This window comes from Crocodylus porosus, unplaced genomic scaffold (assembly GCF_001723895.1).
Source record: "Crocodylus porosus isolate Cpor-Errol unplaced genomic scaffold, CroPor_comp1, whole genome shotgun sequence".
Lineage (NCBI taxonomy): Eukaryota > Metazoa > Chordata > Crocodylia > Crocodylidae > Crocodylus > Crocodylus porosus.
In genome coordinates, this window is record NW_017728942.1 from 2,687,491 (window position 1) to 2,705,462 (window position 17,972).

The 17,972-nt window shown below is 41.8% G+C and overlaps 1 protein-coding gene across 7 annotated transcripts in view; it reads right to left on the reverse strand.

The window, feature by feature from the left end:
* BCAS1 (breast carcinoma amplified sequence 1) overlaps positions 1-16,553 on the reverse strand; it is an 80,008-nt gene extending 63,455 nt beyond the window's left edge. For all 7 annotated transcript variants that reach the window (XM_019548154.1, XM_019548151.1, XM_019548155.1 and 4 more), the window contains exons 1-3: positions 16,261-16,553; positions 10,051-10,121; positions 8,638-8,725 (exon numbers count right to left, since the gene is read on the reverse strand). In XM_019548154.1, coding sequence (XP_019403699.1) covers positions 8,638-8,725; positions 10,051-10,116 — 154 coding nt within the window. In that variant the 5' untranslated portion in view covers positions 10,117-10,121; positions 16,261-16,553. The remainder of the gene's footprint in view (positions 1-8,637; positions 8,726-10,050; positions 10,122-16,260) is intronic.
* Between the last annotated feature and the right edge of the window lie 1,419 nt (positions 16,554-17,972).

Here is a 17,972-nt window from a genome sequence, read left to right on the forward strand (position 1 = left end):
GGAGGTGGTTCAAGCACCTACATTGAACACCTTCAAGAGTAAATTGGATGCTTATCTTGCTGGGATCCTATGACCCCAGCTGACTTCCTGCCCTTTGGGCAGGGAGCTGGACTCGATGATCTCCCGAGGTCCCTTCCAGCCCTGATGTCTATGAAATAGCATCAGCTTTGACTTCATACTTGCTTACACTTTGTTTCTTTCCTGTGAGCTGGTTTATCTTCTGCCAAGCCTTCCAGTTGGAGTGCAAAAAGTTAAAATCGACTCCTATGTTTCTTCCCATTGAGCTTTTCTGACTTTGTCTAGATGGCTAATGAATTCTGTGGCATCATTATTGGCTTTGGCTCAGCTGAGATGAAACTTTCATACAGCTCTTGGCATTCATAATCCCAGCCAGGTTTATAATTTTTCCTGTACCCTCTGGGGATACTATGCCATGAAAGAGGCATTCACATCTGCATTCCATGGGTTTGACAGTTTGAACAGCAACAGAGTTTGGATCAGTTTGAATTTTTCCCACCTGGCTTTGCAGAAGTTCCAGCTAAGTGGTTGTCTGCTGTTTGTTGGTGCTACAAAGCTTAGGTGTACGATTAGTGATGGCCAGTGTTGTGACCATGGGAATTTCTCCAACACTCATCTGGTAGGCTGACAGCTGACGTTTACACTTGAGAAAGCCAAGTCAGGGTTGGTAGTTGTCTGCCATCTTCTTGATTCAAAGCTGTCAGGTTCTTTGGAGTCAAATAGCAGGTACGATTTGTTAGTTGATGCCCAGTTAGCCAAGAACCCCACCATCAAGATTTATGTTCTTATAGACCCAAATGGTATACCGTGAGTTGAAATCACAAGCTACAATGCATGGGTGTTGGATTGGTGGCAGTTGGACAGAAGATAGAGGAATTTCTGGGGCTTATAGACATTGACAATGGAAGTGTCACCCACCTTGATAGTGAGCCACTCAATGTTGCTTCCTCACCAGATGACAACAACTTAGCATCACTCAGTATCTCTTTTGATGAAGGTTGCAAGGCTGTAGGTCTTGCTGAGGATGAAGGCAGCCAGACTAAAGCCTTGGAGTTCTAGTTTGTCAGGTGATTCACAGTGCATTTCATGACAGCTTCATTGTGTTCAATGGCAGTCAGACTAACAACAGGAGATTAGCTGTACTGCTTCCTTCGGTGTTGAGTTGTAGGATGGTAGATGGAGATTTATTGCCTACTAGCAGTGTGAGCCCAGAGGCTGTAAATATTCACCCTAAAAAGGGCACTATGCTTGGTGCGAGAACCCCACTAGCAGGGAATGGATTTTAAAAAGTTAATTTATTAATTAATTAATAACAAAGCAGCATCAAAAATAGGAGTTAGTCTTGGTCAAGTTTCCTTCCCTAACCAGAACCTTAATCTGCTTGCTAGGCAAGAAGCAAAGAAACAGCAAGAGGGCCATGAGTAAGAGAGAAAAAGACCACCAGTGGGAGAAAAGAGCAGGCCCTTTCTTCCCCACTATGGCTCCAAAGCTGCTACTGCAACACTGATTAAAAAAAAAAAAAGAGCAGGGAAAGCCTCAAGTCTACCCATCTATCTGCCTATTTCAGTAACCTCCTGGCAGCACCTTTAGCCTCCAACTGCAGAAGCAGCTACCAATCTACCCACTCAAATGAGTAGGAGATAACGATTCGGCTCCTCCAACTAATACTCAATTTTTCCTCTAATATAAGCAAAAGAAGCACAATTGGGATTACTTTTGTTATATTAGCAGGTACTGTTTTTATGCACCTATTTACTAAATATAATGCTAAATACAGTGCTGTCACATACTAAGGGTGTAGGAAAGCAGAGAAAGAATTTAAGATAAAAATAATGGATAAGTATCTATGAATATCTGTGCACAAAGATACGGCATACGTCCTTTGGCTTCATCTATATGTCAGACATTCACACACGTTGATCTTTACGGTCTGTCCAAGAAATGTTCACACTTTCATTTTAAGGCTAGAAAACAAACTAAAGGAACATTCTTATCATCAAGCATCATATGCAGTTCTGTATAGCAAGGATCTTGGCTAAACTAAACCAGATTTTGTGTTTTCACTTGGTGCATCTACACGTGCACTTTAATGCACATTACCTTACTTTACTGCAGATTAAAGCATCACAAAAAACCGTGCTCTTTAGCCAGTGCACATTAACATAGGCTAATGCATATTCTTTTAGTACCTCACAATGGAGGGCACTTTTACACGTGCTCTATGGGTGCAGAGGTGGCACTTTACATTAGAGAGGCTCCAAAAGCTGCTCTAATTAAAGTGCCACTGTGTCTCCTGTATCAGCACCCCCATGGTTAAAAATGGCAGCTGGGGCATTTGAACTAAAGCTTGTTTGATGAGCTTTAGTTCAAGTGCCCCACCACCATTTTAAAGCATGGGGACGTGGATACCTGATACGTGGGAGGCTGCTGGAGTCCAGCAATTGCCATGCTCCAGCAGGCTTGATTAATTTAGTCTGCTTCAAAGTGCTGGAATTCCAGTGTCAGAGCAGCCTCAGTGCTCATGTACAGGCACCCATAATGGTTCTGTATTTGAGTTGTCATCTAGACAATGATGAAGTATAGATAAGAAAATACAAATACAGCATTGAATTTTTTCTACTTCATATTATTTAAGACAGACTTATCAAGACTCTTAATTAGAACATGAAAATTAAAATGTAAAAAGTAAAAGAAACCATAAACTGTTAATTTAGATTCTCAGTTGGCATAAATCATTCTGACTTCATTCACTTCAATAGACTTACACAGATACCCAGCTGATGGTATATTTTAACAGGCTGCTGTTTAAATGGGCTTATTACAGCTAGATAGCATTTACAAAACACTCATGGGACTGAGATTCTGCACCATAGTACATCTGGATATTTCTTACTGGTCCCACAGAAAATTCAAAGCCTAGATTTTTCTAGTTGTAACACATGGACAGGTTTCACTTATTAAATAGCATCTCATTTTAGATAGGACTGGAAACAATTTTAACAGCTTTTATTATAATGTGCAAGTGCCATGAAATTTAAAGTGTCAAGTGCAGGAGAAGCACTGGTAACTTTACCTCTGCTGTAAATACTTGTATTTAGATGTATATTGTTACAACAATGCTATAAACTGGAACCCTTATCCCTGAGTACAATGCTTGATAAAGCTCCAAAACCAACAAAATGTGGCCAGGGCAATTAAATATATGCAAAAACAAAAACAAAGAGATGTTTAAACTGTGGTTGGCAGCGCAGAGCAATGATGCATGAGCACCTGGAGAAAATTTTCAGTACAGATCAGAGCCAAGTGTTCAGAACCCACAATGAACAGACCAGTCTTCACTTTGGGCAAATGAAGTGGTCAAAAAAAGGAGCAGATGGAGTTCAGTGCTGTTAAGTAAAAAGTAATGCACATGGCAAAATATTATCTCAACTACTCGCATAAAGCTGGGCCCCCAACTATCTGTTACAACTCAGGAAAGAGAGCTTGGAGTCATTGTAGATAGTTCTCCAGAAAACATTCACTCCGTGCACAGCAGCAACCAAAAAAGCCAATAAAATATTGAACATTGTTAAGAAAACATCATTATACCACTGTATAAATCCATGGTGCAGCCATATCTTGAATACTGCATTCAGTTCTCATCTCCCGACCTCAACAAGGATGTAGCGGAATTAAAAATGGTACAAAAAAGGTCAACAAAAGATGGGGTCTGGAGGGGTCTGGAGCAGCTGTCGTACCAGAAGCAACTGAAAATGCTAGGACTCTTCAGTTTGGAACGAAGGCTGAGGGACAATACAATAGATGTTTATAAACTATGAAGGGTGTGGATAAAATTAATGAGGAACTGTTATTCACTAAGTCCTAGGATACAAGAACACCCATTGAAATGATCAGAAGATAGGTTTAAAACAAACCGGCAGAGGTACTTTTTACATGTGGAACTTGTTGGAATGGTGGAACAGTTAGCTATGTATCCTCTGACATCCCCAACTCAGTGACTAGGGGTCTAGCCAACTTGAACAGGTAGCTGACCGATTTCCTGGGCAGATCGCGGGGGTGGCTGCTATATTTGAGGGTTTAACATGGTCAGGGTCCCCCCACCCTTCATGTCTCTGATAGGCTGAAGGGCCCCAGTGTCCCTTCCCCGCTTACCGATTGGTAGAGAGAACTGTCTGTTGTGTCTCTGCCCCTTGCTGCTAATTGGAGAGGGGTGGGGCCACATCATAGACAGCCCTCTCAGCCAATCAGTGGCAAGGACCAAGGGCAGAAGCCATCTTCCCTGCTCACATTCATGTCGGTCCCCTCTATCTGCCCTTCCCCACTGGGGATTTTACTTTGACTAAGTTTCTTTCCCCTGCAGATTTTGCTGAGATCGCACAGATTTTGCAGAAATTACTAAATCAGGCAATCGCAATTTGGGTAGGTCCCTACCAATGACAGTTGATGCCATAGAAGATATGACCAAGGATGAATTACTCTAGACATGTCTTATTCATATCATATACTCTCCTTCTAAAGCATCTACTAATTGCCACTACTGGAAACAGGACACTGGACTGATCCTGTAAAGCACCGCTGCTCTTATGTCAAATGGAGTCAGAAAAAAAAGACCCTTCTCAATCCCTAGAAAAATAAACTCAGGTTAGGTGTACAATTCTGCACTTAGGAATTTCATCAGGGCCTTGCTTGAAGCCTTACCTAACGGACTGAAAACTGATGATCTGCTGTGCAACATTGACTAGAAAGAGCAAGACAAATCCATGAGAGCAGTTATACTTCTAACGAAACAAAACTTGACTCTTACTGACATGAAATGACTCCAGTCTGGGAGAGGAAGAGCTACGTTTCAGTTTCATTTGTGCATTGGGAACTTGCCTTTTTCTGGGGTCAGCTGTCGGTTCCAGCCTCTTAACCTGTAGGATTCAGGGGGCACAGGCAACCTCTTGGGGAGGGGACAGGCAGCACAGTAGCAGAGAGGGCACACAACAGAAAGCAGAGCATCACATCAGGCAGGGAGCATAGGGCTGGAAGCAGAAAGCAGAGCAGCAGCTTGGGCAGGGAGCACAGGGCAGGGAGCAGAAAGCAGAGTAACAGATGGGGGAAGGGAAAGGGATCAGAGCGGCACTTGAGGAGGGTGCAAAGGCTAATTTATGACATGCCTGCCAAAAAGATTGGCTACCATTGTTAAGGGTGAAAAGCTCATGAAAGCAGTTAGTCCTTTAGGCTTGGAAGCAAAGCAACAGTACGTGACCTGTGCACGGTCAGACAGCATCTCTCTGGTGAAGAGTCCATCCTAGGGACGCAGCTATATAAGCCTGAGCTTCTCCCTCGAGTCCGATTGTCATGCAGGTTTACAGGGGAAGCGCGAGGAAGCCAGTTGCAATTTTGAATGATCAAAATTCTTGAATCAACGTCTTGAATAGTCATGATATCCAGAGTCTGTACTTTGAACTCATATGCTCATACTTTAAATGTATATTTGCCTGTCTTACAGGGGCGAGTGGCTGCATTCTGCACTGGCTGAAATTACAGAATGGCCGTTCAAGGGAACGCAGGGCAGAGCTCACAAGAGAGGTCCAGCCTGGGGGTAACAAAGACGGTTCCAAATATTTAAATTGTAAAGTAAACCCCAAAGAGTCTGGGACTTTTAGCTCATGCTGCACAGACTCATGATTTTAACTGGTGAAGTCCCCACCTCAGTCCTTGGTGTGCTGACTAAAATGGGAGCCGTCATGTAGAAGGCAGGTGTAACACTTGCATCCTCCCTCTGTGGATTTGGCAGGACAAAAGATGCACACACTGAGCAGTGGCTTATACATATTCACAGGCATGCACAACTAACTGTCTCTTACCTTTTGCTGACTACATAATCTGGGACTACATAAAAATTCAGTTTTACAGAAGAAAATGAAGTCCAATACCATAATCATTTTAACAGGTGGGCTACCCCACTGGATAGCTATCATGTGTTATTAACATACCAACCTGAGTTCTTTTAGTGTTCAAAGAAAAGGTTCCACCTAGGCACTATTATTATATAGACAACACTTACTTAATCTAGTACAGATTAAGAGTGAATAGGTAAGGGACCATCATGTTTGTCCAGACACAGTTGAAATAAGTCTTTGTAGCAAGGACAGAACCTTTGAATAATCGTATTCCTAAACCATGTTACAGCCCAAAGCATTACATATATAGTTAATGTAGACTATTCTTTCATTTCTCTGTACTATAACTTTGAATGTCTGGAAATCTAATAGAGGCAGCTGCCATTTTATGTTCAGTCATTTCATTAACATCAGAGGAGATGGTGGCACTCCTGGGGAGTTTACTTGCTTCAGAAGTCAAGCATATTTTTAGCTTTTCCATATGAAAGACACTCTCAAAAATGCAAGCTCACAGCACAATTCAAGATCACAGGCTACTCCTTCCTTACTTAACCGAAACATATCATAACCAAGTTTGGGGGCAACGATCAGTAAACTTCCACACTGCAGACAACATGGAAGATGAAGTACCTATCGGTTCACCGTCCTTTTCACAGTAATGATTCCTGGTTTAGGAGCAATAGGACCCTAAGCACTTCTCAATCTGTTTTCTACACTACATGAAAAACCATGACAAGAAGTTCTAATACATCCTGCTGTTTAATACTGGTTTCAGCCAGAACAATGCACTGCAACTAGCCAAGAACACAGTGTCAGGAATCAGAAAATGAAACATAAATGTTTAGAAGCGCAGAAGTGCAAGTAACATTCTCACCTTGACGTCGACTGAAATTGCTACTCGTAGACCCAGAAACAGGGTTTAATGAAAAAGTAGAAGTAGATTTGTTAGTCACTCTAAAAGTACCAAGGATTCAAATGTGCAAGCTCAGGTTTAGAGCCGATGTCCCCCCATTAAATAAATCCTGGTTCTGGAGCACTTATGCCGGTGTCCCAGGCAGAAAGCAGCTCTCATGTTAAACTGAGAAGGACAGAGAGTAGCAAGAAGGCTGAGAGGAGGTGATGAGGAGGAATGACTAGATATAAAGCAATTGTTAAAGAAAAGCAATAAAGCAATGCTTATTTGTACTTCAACCCCCTTCCCTTTAATTCTGTTAACACAGTTTCTTCTTGGGGCTCGAGCAATTAATACATTCGAGGCATTCTGAGTAGATCAAAGGCTAGATCGCCAGAGCTAGGTCCTTACATCAGCTGAAGATCGGACTTGAAATTTATTTTCCCTAACCGATTTCCACATCCTGCTCTTCAGTACATGCTTCCTAACAGAGATTAAAAGTACCATGCCTAACCTGTGTAACTCATTAGCAAACACATTAACGTTACCACAAGGCTGTGGTAATAGTCATGGTTTTTCAACCCACGTGCCTTTTGCCATATGTTCACATTCAATCCAGATACTCATCCTTGCTTTCAACACTTCATACTACCTTTGGACCCCCATGTTTATGCTGTTTACACCTATATTTAGGCAATTTTAGGAGAAACCTTTAATTTCAGGTGATATAATTGGACTATTTTATATACTGTAGGAGCAAAACAACCCAAATCTGGCAGTCTTTAATATTTACAACTCACACAACCATTGAAAAAATGGCATTGGCAGGTCAAATAAGCCTGAGATTTACCTCCTGTGGCTTGATTTATTAGAGGCAGTGTATGAGAACAATTTGAAACCTAGCAATTTAGCTTCTGACCCATGGAATTGGCCTTCTTCATCGTATTCAAGCCCTATTCTTTTGCCGATTATCTCTGTCTCCCTCCCTATACACGAACTTCCATGTTGCAGTTTCTATGTGCCATCAGAGTGAAGGGAATTAACCGCGGCTTGACTATCCATGCTGAGCTGCTGACTGTTGCATACAAGAAACTTTTGCTCCCTTCATGTGAAACGTTTTCTATTTCACCTTGCAAAACACCTTCCCACCACAAACTCAGAGCCTTGTGAAAGAGCACATTTTTGCCTGCAGAACTCAGGCACAAGTGCTGAGACAACGAAAAGGCTGCGTGCCTCCTACACTCAGCCACCTGCACAAGCCTCTGTGGTTTCTCTAACATGTTGCAGAGACTCCTATGGGGCTCTGTGGGTGTGCAAAATGTCTAGATGTCCCAAATCATGCTATTTTCCACCACTGAATTATCCTCTTCCTTCTATGATTCATTGCCCAAGAATCCACAGCCTATTCCAGGACATGTCCTCCTATAGAGCTGCTGCAGAGATGGAGAGGGAACCTATACCAGTTCCATATGTGCCCTGAAATCTCTTGTGCAAGCCTAGCCTAATGATATGGAAGGTCTTAAATCTTCAATCTGTTGTATTGCTTGTTCTGATTCAGGCATGATTTGCAGGAGGAAAATCCTAATGCAATTAAACGAACAGCTGACTGAGAGTATTTGAATTATCTTCTCATTCTATTCTGTGCATTTATTTGTTTTTAAATTCACAAGATTTTGAAAACCATAGGTGCCAATTCAGAAGTCTGAACTGAAACATGAGCTTATCTCTTGATCTGATTGCAAGCATCAATTCTTATTGTGCCTTAGGCATTAACCTTTAATGGTCCATGTGTTAATAGAAGCAAAGTGGGTACAACAGACTTCTTTTTCCAGTACCTACCTTCATCGTTCTTTGTAGAAGAAACAGCTTGCACAACCTGAAGTGTGACAGGCCCATTTTGAACATTGCCTGGAAGTTCAGATGCAGCCTGAAACATTAAACAATATATTGTTCAGCTTAAGAATTTGCATAATATAGCAGGAGACATGGGTAGCATTGTTAGAAGTGCCTAAGGGATTTAGGAGCCCTCATTTTCAAAAGTGACTTTAGACCAGATTTTCAAAAAGTATTTCGATTCCTAAACGTGTAGGTTGGTACTAAGAAGGATTTTCAAAGGAGAAAAAGGTCATTTGCCTTCTTAGGCATGTTTGAAAATCTGGCTGGGGATTTGCTTATCTCTAGGGACATCTTTACACATGCTCCAGGGGTGGAGGGGGGGAGGTGCACTTTGATTAGAGTGGCTCTTGGGATCCATTCCAATTAAAACACCCACAGTGTCATGTGTATTCAGCATCCTGCACTTCAAAATGGCAGTGGCAGGGGCGCTTTAACTAAAGCTTGTTTGACGATCTTTAGTTAAAGCACCTTTGCTGCCATCCTGAAGCACGGGGACACTGAATACGCAAGATGCTGCGACTAATAAGCACACTCCAGCAAACTCGATTAACTGAGTTTGCTCTGATGTGCTGTAGTTACAGTGGTTTGGAGCAGACGTCTTGCACATCTACAGGCACCCTAGATGCTTGAAAACTTTTAAAATATGGTCCTTAGGCAGCTTTCCCACATCCCATGAAAACTACCTCACCGTTAGGTTCTTGGCTAGTCTCTAGTGGGTCAGATTCCTTCCCTCATTTTTTCCCCCCCAAGACTTCTTTTTCTTGCTCCAAAACAGAGCAAGACTACATTTTAAAATCCTCAATTATTAAAAAAAAAGAAAAGAAAACACTCCAAAAAAACCAGAATTCTTTTTCTCGCTAGCATCGTTGGAGTACCCACGGCACAGTTATCAACCCAGGGAAGTAGGCAGAAGCCTGAGTGTGCTGGGGTACAGCACAGTTCTTGTATCTCTGGTAGGAAAACGAAGTAATGCGACCCAGGCAATGGTATGAGAGCACGTGAGGTAGTGCCACAGCCCAGATAACCGCAAGCCCTCTGCAGCATAGATGACCGCTTTTCATTCTTGGATCTCCAAGGGCAAAAACTCGGCCTCCAGGAATTCAATGGGAGTTTTGACATTGATTTCAGCGAGATCAAAGTATTATCCCATGTGCTCATGGAGCGCATGTGCTCCATTTTCACTATGTAACTTGAAATAGATGTGCAAATCAAAGTCTTAATGCAGGGATTTTTCAGACAATAAGATTGGGATTTTCAAAAGCACATAAAGGAAGCACGCATTTGAATTCTTCTGTGAACCATTCTTAGTACTGTAGCAATAGTCAAGAAAAATTAGAATGAATATTTCTCAGTTACCTGAGAATCATCTGTTGTCCTGTCTTGATCTTCAGCTTCTTGTTGAAGAGTGGTAGTATTCCCCATTCTTGCTGTGATAAGGGAAAAAAAACCACTTTGAGTTCTTGCTCATTAATGCGAAAACGGTGCAAGCTCATTAATGTGAAGGTGGTGTAGCAGGACATTCCGAGGAAGCAAATGACCACAGGTTTTAGCGGACAGCTTCAATTCCTATAAATGCAGAAATGTCCGTTTTTCATGATCTCTCTACCCCTTTGATACTGGGTTTAAAGTAAAGCACTGAGTTTAAAGTGCCTTTTGGGTTTGTTTGTTTTTTACATCTGAAATCATCTTGAACAGGGGATTAGACTAGGTGATTTCCTTAAGTCTCTTCTGACTTGTCTATGATTCTAGTAACTCAAATTTATAGCCAGATATATTTTCCTGCCTGCATTCAAAAGCATGCTGCAGTTGGTGGTTAAAAAGTTCTTTCAGGGAACACTTTTTGACCCATTGCGTAACGTAGGCATGCCCTTTTTTACAGCATCATTGCTAATTTATTTAGAACTGAATTCAGCATCAATTGAAGTAAATGAAAAGACTCCTCTAGACAATACATTTTGGCAACTCATTAAGTTTTCTATTATTTTTATTGTGTTATATCACTGGAACTCACCAGGCCTTTGGATTGTAAATTTTTTGGGCAAGGTATGCTGCTGCCTACTTAGTCCTATGGGTGTGATAGAAAGTCTATTCAATTAATAAAAAGACTCCCACTGATTTTGGATCAGGGCCCATATATTGTTAACGTTGAATAAACATAAAGAGATGAGCCTCAGGCATATCCTCAAACAGGAGCCTTTAGGGATTGTCCTGCTCTCGTGCCAGTTCCAAACTTACTGGCTCTTTCCATTTCATTTGTACCAATAAAGCAAACTGTCACTAGACCCATACAAGTATGTGTAAAACTCTGAAAAGTTTTATTAAATCAGTTTAGCAGCATATATGGAGTTCTGCTCTCCTTTACACTCATGTGACCCTGTAAAAATTACATAGATCATTACATAGTGTTACTGAGAGCAAATGTTTCTCTTACAAATGTTTTAGTTTTACTAAATTTGCTTGGTTTGAGCTGGGGTCCAGAAAACCAGAGGACAAGATTTTTCCTGAAACCACCCAGAATGGCAATTCAAACAAACAACTGACTACAGTTAGGTCCCAAATTCAGTTTCTAGGGCCTCAGACTTGGCATAGTCTTTGCAGGGCTTGTTTTGCAAGGTTAGATCTGAATCTGAAGCAGGCTCCCAAGTTTTGCAAAATCCTGGTGGGGCTCCTGTATTAGAAACAGTCACTGTACTCTGCTAAGGGCCTAATACAGGCTTGAGCTGAACTTTTAAGTGACCCTATTGCCTGCAGTATATGAATGTGACCAATACATTTACTTCCATAGGGAACCTGTGTGAGTACAGGTTATAGGACTGAGCTGTGACTTAAAACTGCAAAGATACTACAGAGGAGGTTTATCTCCTTGGCTGTTATTTCCATTATTAAATCACAACTTTTGATTTACTGTGGAAAACAGCCAAGATTTCCCTGTGGATATACAATGGCCCTTTGTCCTTGCTGTGTAATTCTGTTACCTAGCAACTTTAAGTATCATGCTAGCTGAAAAAAAAATAAAAAAGATTCAAATTCTACAGCTTATTGTCCATGGGGAGGAAATTCTATATATAGTTAGATCTGAAGAATTTCTGTTTTCTATGTACCATGTATAACAAACCTTACCTCTTCCTGCAAAGAGACTACAACATTTGCAATGTTTGCAAACTATGCACTTCATTTTTCACTCATGCTTTAGCTATAGTATTGGTGTACCTGAAAAAATATATGGTACTTAATTATTTCCTCAAAGTCCTGATTCAGATATCGGTGCTGGTCTATTGAGTTCAACTAAGTAAATCTTGATTTCTAATGGCATAACTGAGATAATAGAGTTACCATCCACTTTTAAAAAAAGTAATCAAGTTGATTATTCTAATAAGTGTAGAACACGTGTAACACTGGGTGCATCTACACATGCACTTTAATGTGTAGTAGCTTATTTTACTGTGCATTATACAACATGATGGGAAACCCGTGCTAATATACTAATGCTCAGTAAAATTAGACTAGTATGCATTAAGTGTCACTAAAAAAGCATGCAGCCTAATGTGCATTTAGTTAGTACCTCACGTTAGAGGTACTAAATTTAATGCGCAGTAGCAAAAGCACATTAATGAACGTGCAGATGCAGTCACTGACACTTAACTTTAAGGGATCCTTACCACAGTCTCTTGTCTTATCTCTCATCTCTTTACCTTTTACCAAAAGAGGGAAAGTGAATTTGAAGGCTGCTTTGGATAAAAGGCTACTTGTTGCATCATTGATTTAGATGATGCTGAAAGTGTACCCAAAAAAAGTCTGACAGAATATGTGTTTGTGATATAGTCATTCGGACTTCTGTCATGTCACAGCAATTAATTATTTTGTATTACAAATGGCTAGTCAGCAATGTAATGGGGAATGTGGTTATTGAAAAGAATTAAGTAACAAGTCCATTGCAGTTACTAACAGAACAAGATAACATTTTCTAGCAATACTGTTTAAAATAAAAGCATTGCATACATATGTATATACAAGTTTCTGTCTTATATTAAAGAAAGAGTGAAAGGGTCACTGCCACCTATAGTCAGAGCTAAGTATCAGCAGAAATTATGATAAAAAAAACACATGTAGATTCATAGATGGTTAGGGACTGGAAGGGACCTTGCAAGATCATTGGGTCCAGCCCCCTGCATTAGGCAGGAAAGCCAACTGGGGTCAGGTGGCCCCAGCGAGGTGACTGTCCAGTCTCCTCTTGAAGATTTCCAGGGTAGGCGATTGCACCACCTCTGGGGGGAGCTTATTCCATAGTCTGAACAGTGGACACCCTAAATGTGAAAAAGCTTTTCCTAGTGTTAAGCCTGAAATGGTCTTCCAGGAGTTTGTGGCCATTATTCCTGGTTTTCCCCGAAAGTGTCCTGGTGAACCATTTTTCACCGAGCCCTTGATATATTCACTTGATGTAGCAGTAAGCTGCTACCAGGGGAATACTTCAAGGGCTCAGCGAACAACTGTTCAAGTGATGGTGTCACTTAATGTTTATCAAGTGATGAACAAAATGATGTTCAAGTAACTGTCACTTCAACTGGTTGTATCCAGGTAACACTGATATATAGCAGTTTCTGTCATTTTCTCCTGCCACCATATTTAGGTATCAGTGTAGCAGACTTGTGCAAGGTTTTTAGCAATCCCTTTTGCAGCCAAAGTTTCAAGGGAGCTGAGCTCCTACTTAGGGTTTGCACATACATAAAACTTCTGGCAGAAGTGGGATTTACCATACATCCATAGTAACTGCTTGTGTACACACTTTTACCTTACAGTAGGCGGAAGCTAATTTGTGATAGTTTCTCCCCAGCAAGGCCTTAGACACTCGCAAGTAATGGTTAATTGCTCAGCATAGTTCCCGTTGTGCCGAGGGCTGGTTTATAAGAACAATCCCCCTTTTTCCCATGCTCAAAGCCTTCCCAAGCACACAGACTGCCCCCTGACTTCACTCTTGGTTGAGACAAGGGCTTTTGTGGGTAATATTTTTATTGAACTGACTGTATTTCTCAGCATTCAACTACCACTTGCCAGGCCCAGAAGATGGTGTGACTCTTCCCAAGGTGTTACAAAGTGCTACTGATTTTTTTTTATTATTCCTCTTCCAAAAATGGAGGTGAGCCAGAACATCTGAATTTGGGTTCAAGCATTTCCATCTCCTGAGACGGCAGGGCACGACATGAGTTGAGGCATCTAGAAGATTGGTGATACAATTCACATTCTTCCAGTGAAAGTACGGTAAGATCTGGGCTTCCGTATAAAGGCCATTTCCACGCTGGCAAGCCCTTTCCCACAGCAAGCTCTAGTTTGCTGGGAGGCATTTGCACAAATATAGGCAAAGGGGAAAACGTCTTTCAAGCAAACTATTCCATCTGAGGTTCGGTTCAAAGCAGCAGCTTGCATCCTGAACAAAAGAGCAGAAGCCACATCCATTCACAAAAAAGAGGGGGAAAGAAGTAGGAGCGTTAAAATTAGATGAGACTTCCTGTACCGCTAAGTCCGTCCCCTCAGATCACACGTGCCACGGGAAAGACCGAAAGTATTCAGAAACTCTCAGGATCAGGCTTATATTTCCTTTTAAGCAGATGGTCAGACACTTTCTGACATGCCCTGCTTCTCTTTCTTCCACTCGCTGCTGAATTCTCTTCCAATCTCACTTGATAACTGACATAACATATATTTCACTTTATTAATTATTTATTTCTCTTGAGGCAGTGCCAGGTTATGGACTGTATACCTTTGTCCTAGGCGCTATATAAAAATCAGAACAAAAAGGACACCCCTGAAACAATTAGGTTACGGCTTCAGTACACAGGCAAACTGCTAATGAAGGCAAACTGCCGAATCCAAACTGGCCGAGTCTAGAAAGCTATGGACTATTACAGCCAGTTACAATGACGTTTTCTTAGGGGATAAAACCTGGAAGACAGGAATGTAGTCAAGCCGGATTTGAAAAGAAGGCATGTCACTGAACTAAGCCAGCCAAAGCCTATAAACCATTTATTTTCAGGAAAGTTAGAAAAAATGGTATTTTTCCTGTGTTCGGCTAACTATGGTGTTTCTTTAAGGTTTAAAAAAATAACAATAATAATACTAAAAATAAAACAAACCCATTGTATTTGTCTTTGTGTAGCAGTGAACATCAACAACCCAACCAACCACAACTGACTTGCTCCGGAGAGACGACGAATGTTTTGGGAGGGAAGAAATTTAACTGGGAATTTTTATGCAATCTGTTGTCCACTCAGGGTAAAACCAGAGTGGGACTGATCTTTTAAACATAGTGCCTTTACTATCCAGTGTATTACAGAAAGCAGTGTCACATTATTTATTGATAAAGTCTGCATAAATCTGAATTTCAAAGTATGCCACATGGCGTATCTGAGGTCTTTTAACACTTCAGTCTTACATCTTGCCTCACTATAGCTATGCTTACATTAAAGTCAATGCCAAAACGTCTTGTTCCTTAGTGCAATGACACATGGTACAGACATACTATTTGAGACTGCAACATAGTCTAGAAATGTGAGACAGCTGTAAACACCTTAGCTTGGATACTCAAAGCAATCTAGCTATCATAGCACGGACCTTACATAGGTCATTTTACCTGGCTGGACAGTAAATGGTGTATGTATATCTTATCTCCCAGGTACAAAGGAACAGGGAATTTTGCCATTGATTTTAGTGGTAATAATACTGCATCCTCACCTGTTAATACATCAGTTCTGCCCAATATATGTTTACCCATTTAGAAGTGGCAGATTTTGCCCTGATCCGTATACAACCAAGCAAAGATTCATGCTGGGGCAAGGTTTCAAAAATTATCTCCTTCCTGGTTTCCCCACGGATACCTGGCTCTCAATCATCCTTTTAGAAGACACCTGGGGAAGGAGCTTGACATAGTGATGCTGGGGAAAACACTTTTTATCAGTAAATAAGGAGGGGGAGTAGAGTGTACCCACTTGAGACAGCAGGGCAAGGACAGGACAGCACAAGGGAGGAGTGGCATTACTCACTGAGCAAACAAGACCCACCCTAGAACAACTAAAACGGCAGCAAGGCTGTGACCACACACTAAAAATGTACAAAACTGAAGCCCTTAATGCTCCAGGTCCATAAACAGCTCGCATCTTGCAATCAACTGGGAAAGGCAAAACCAACTAAAATTTCCATTTGCCTTTGCTCTCTGAGCTTTCATGTCAGACTTGATCAGGAAAATGACAGTCCGAAGCACCAAGCAGGCTTTACTACTACGGTACAGGAGAAACCCTCCCTTGGTAAGCTTGGGCTTTTCTTTCCTTCTGTCTATTCACCGTGACCATCAGGCAGAAAATGCTGATGTGTATCAAGGAACAACCTAACCCCACCACTTCGAAGAACAAATAAACCAACACACCGTTTTGAAGCCAAGTCCTTGGCAGAAGTTCACATTTGCCACATGAGAACACACAGGACTCGGCTGAAGCATGGGACAGAAATGGTACGCAGTAAGGGAGCAAAGCAAGACATACAGGACAAGTCACAATCACAAAACAGAATATAGATTACCTTTTAGAGGCTCCTGCCACAGACCCCAGGACCACTGAGCTGACCTAAAGCTGTTCAGGCAGAGGTGCCGCAGTCTCTATGCAAATGCTTTCTACCTGCCAGCTGTGGCTGCTTATAGCTTTGGTAATCAGCTGGCCGAGCACTCACAAACACCAAGTACAAATACACAGAGGGGTGGAGTACTCAGCCCTTCCAGCCTGTAGAAATATTTTCTCTTACTAGGCTTTGGTGCCACCCAAACCTGTTCAAGTATATATTTGCTTCCCTGCTGAGCGCTTTCTTTCACTACTGCTGGGGCATAATTCTTCCTTCCACTGATAAAACAGGCCACAGGAGAATCATTTACTGCTGGTGGGCTCAACATAGGCAAAGCGGATCTTAATTTTTTTCTGGAAAATGCAATCCTATTTAGCAGTTTGCATTTTAAATGCATCATCAAAATATTTCTGAATTAATCCTCTCTTCGGCAGGTGTATTCGTATTATCCTTACTTACCACAACCAATACTTAGACCAGGGGTCAACCACGTTTTTGGGCAGAGTGCCCAAAACACCCACAACCTCAATTTGTAAGATGCTGGTATGCCAGGGGTGGATGATGCATTGGCCCTGCGAGGGGTCAAATACTTGTGGCAGCAAAGCCTCAGCCCCTACCCCACTATCTGCCCTGCGGTGCTCATGCCAAGCAAAATGCCTTCGCATGCCACACTCCGGCACCTGTACCACAGGTTGCCTACCCCTGGCTTAGACTTTAAGCTGTTTGAGGTGGGGACCAGGTGACTATGTCTAGCACAGTGCGGCTCTTGTCTGTGCTTGGGATTTGAATAGAAATGCTCAAATTCCTGTCCTACAGATGAGAAAAGCAAATCAGAGGGAGATTAAAAGACTTTCACAAGGTCACATCACAAAACAATTTCTGAACAAGAATTTTAAAGTTTCCGTTTCTTGGCTCCCTCCCTAGACCATACTGCTTTCCTCGCAGTCGCGTAACAGTGGGAATATTGTGCTCCTTTAAGCTTTAGTGGTATGAAGATACTAAGGTACACAATATGAAATTCATCCCAGTTATTAATGTAACATCCTGGGGGTGGGACCCCTAAAAGCTCCTTGGCAAACCCCTCTGGTATACATAAGTAATCTGAATGTCAGCATTACTGACAAGTCTTCTAACGTATTAATCAGCCCACTTTGAACGCTCCGTTGTTTGGATCACATACGTTGTGAGGACGCAGATAAGCATTGCGTTCCCCGAGCTCTCTTTCCACATCTTGTCTTGCCCATTTCCCTGGGGATGGCACCTTTATTCACAAGCACAAAGCAACTGTGATAACTACAGTTCTTTCTGGCATTCATCCTGAGACAAATCGTGGCACTGGGGCAGCACAATGGTTTAAGTAGCCTGATATCCTGCTTCCAACAGTAGCCAAAGCCCAGTACTTGCCATAAAGCATGCACGTAAAGCACCTCATTATGCAATATCATACCAGTGGCTTAGCAGTGTGTGGATGGATGGGGGTGTAGCCTGACTCAGCTAGTGACCAACTCATGCCCTGAAGCTTGAGGACTCATAGTCTTTGTCATTTAAACACAGCTAATGTCACTCCCAATGCTAGCTTTGTCAAGATGTAATTAATCTTTTAGCTAGGTTTATCTTTACCAAGCCACTTCCTTCATGGGTTTTTTTCTGTGTTTCAGGCCAAATCAGCCAAATCA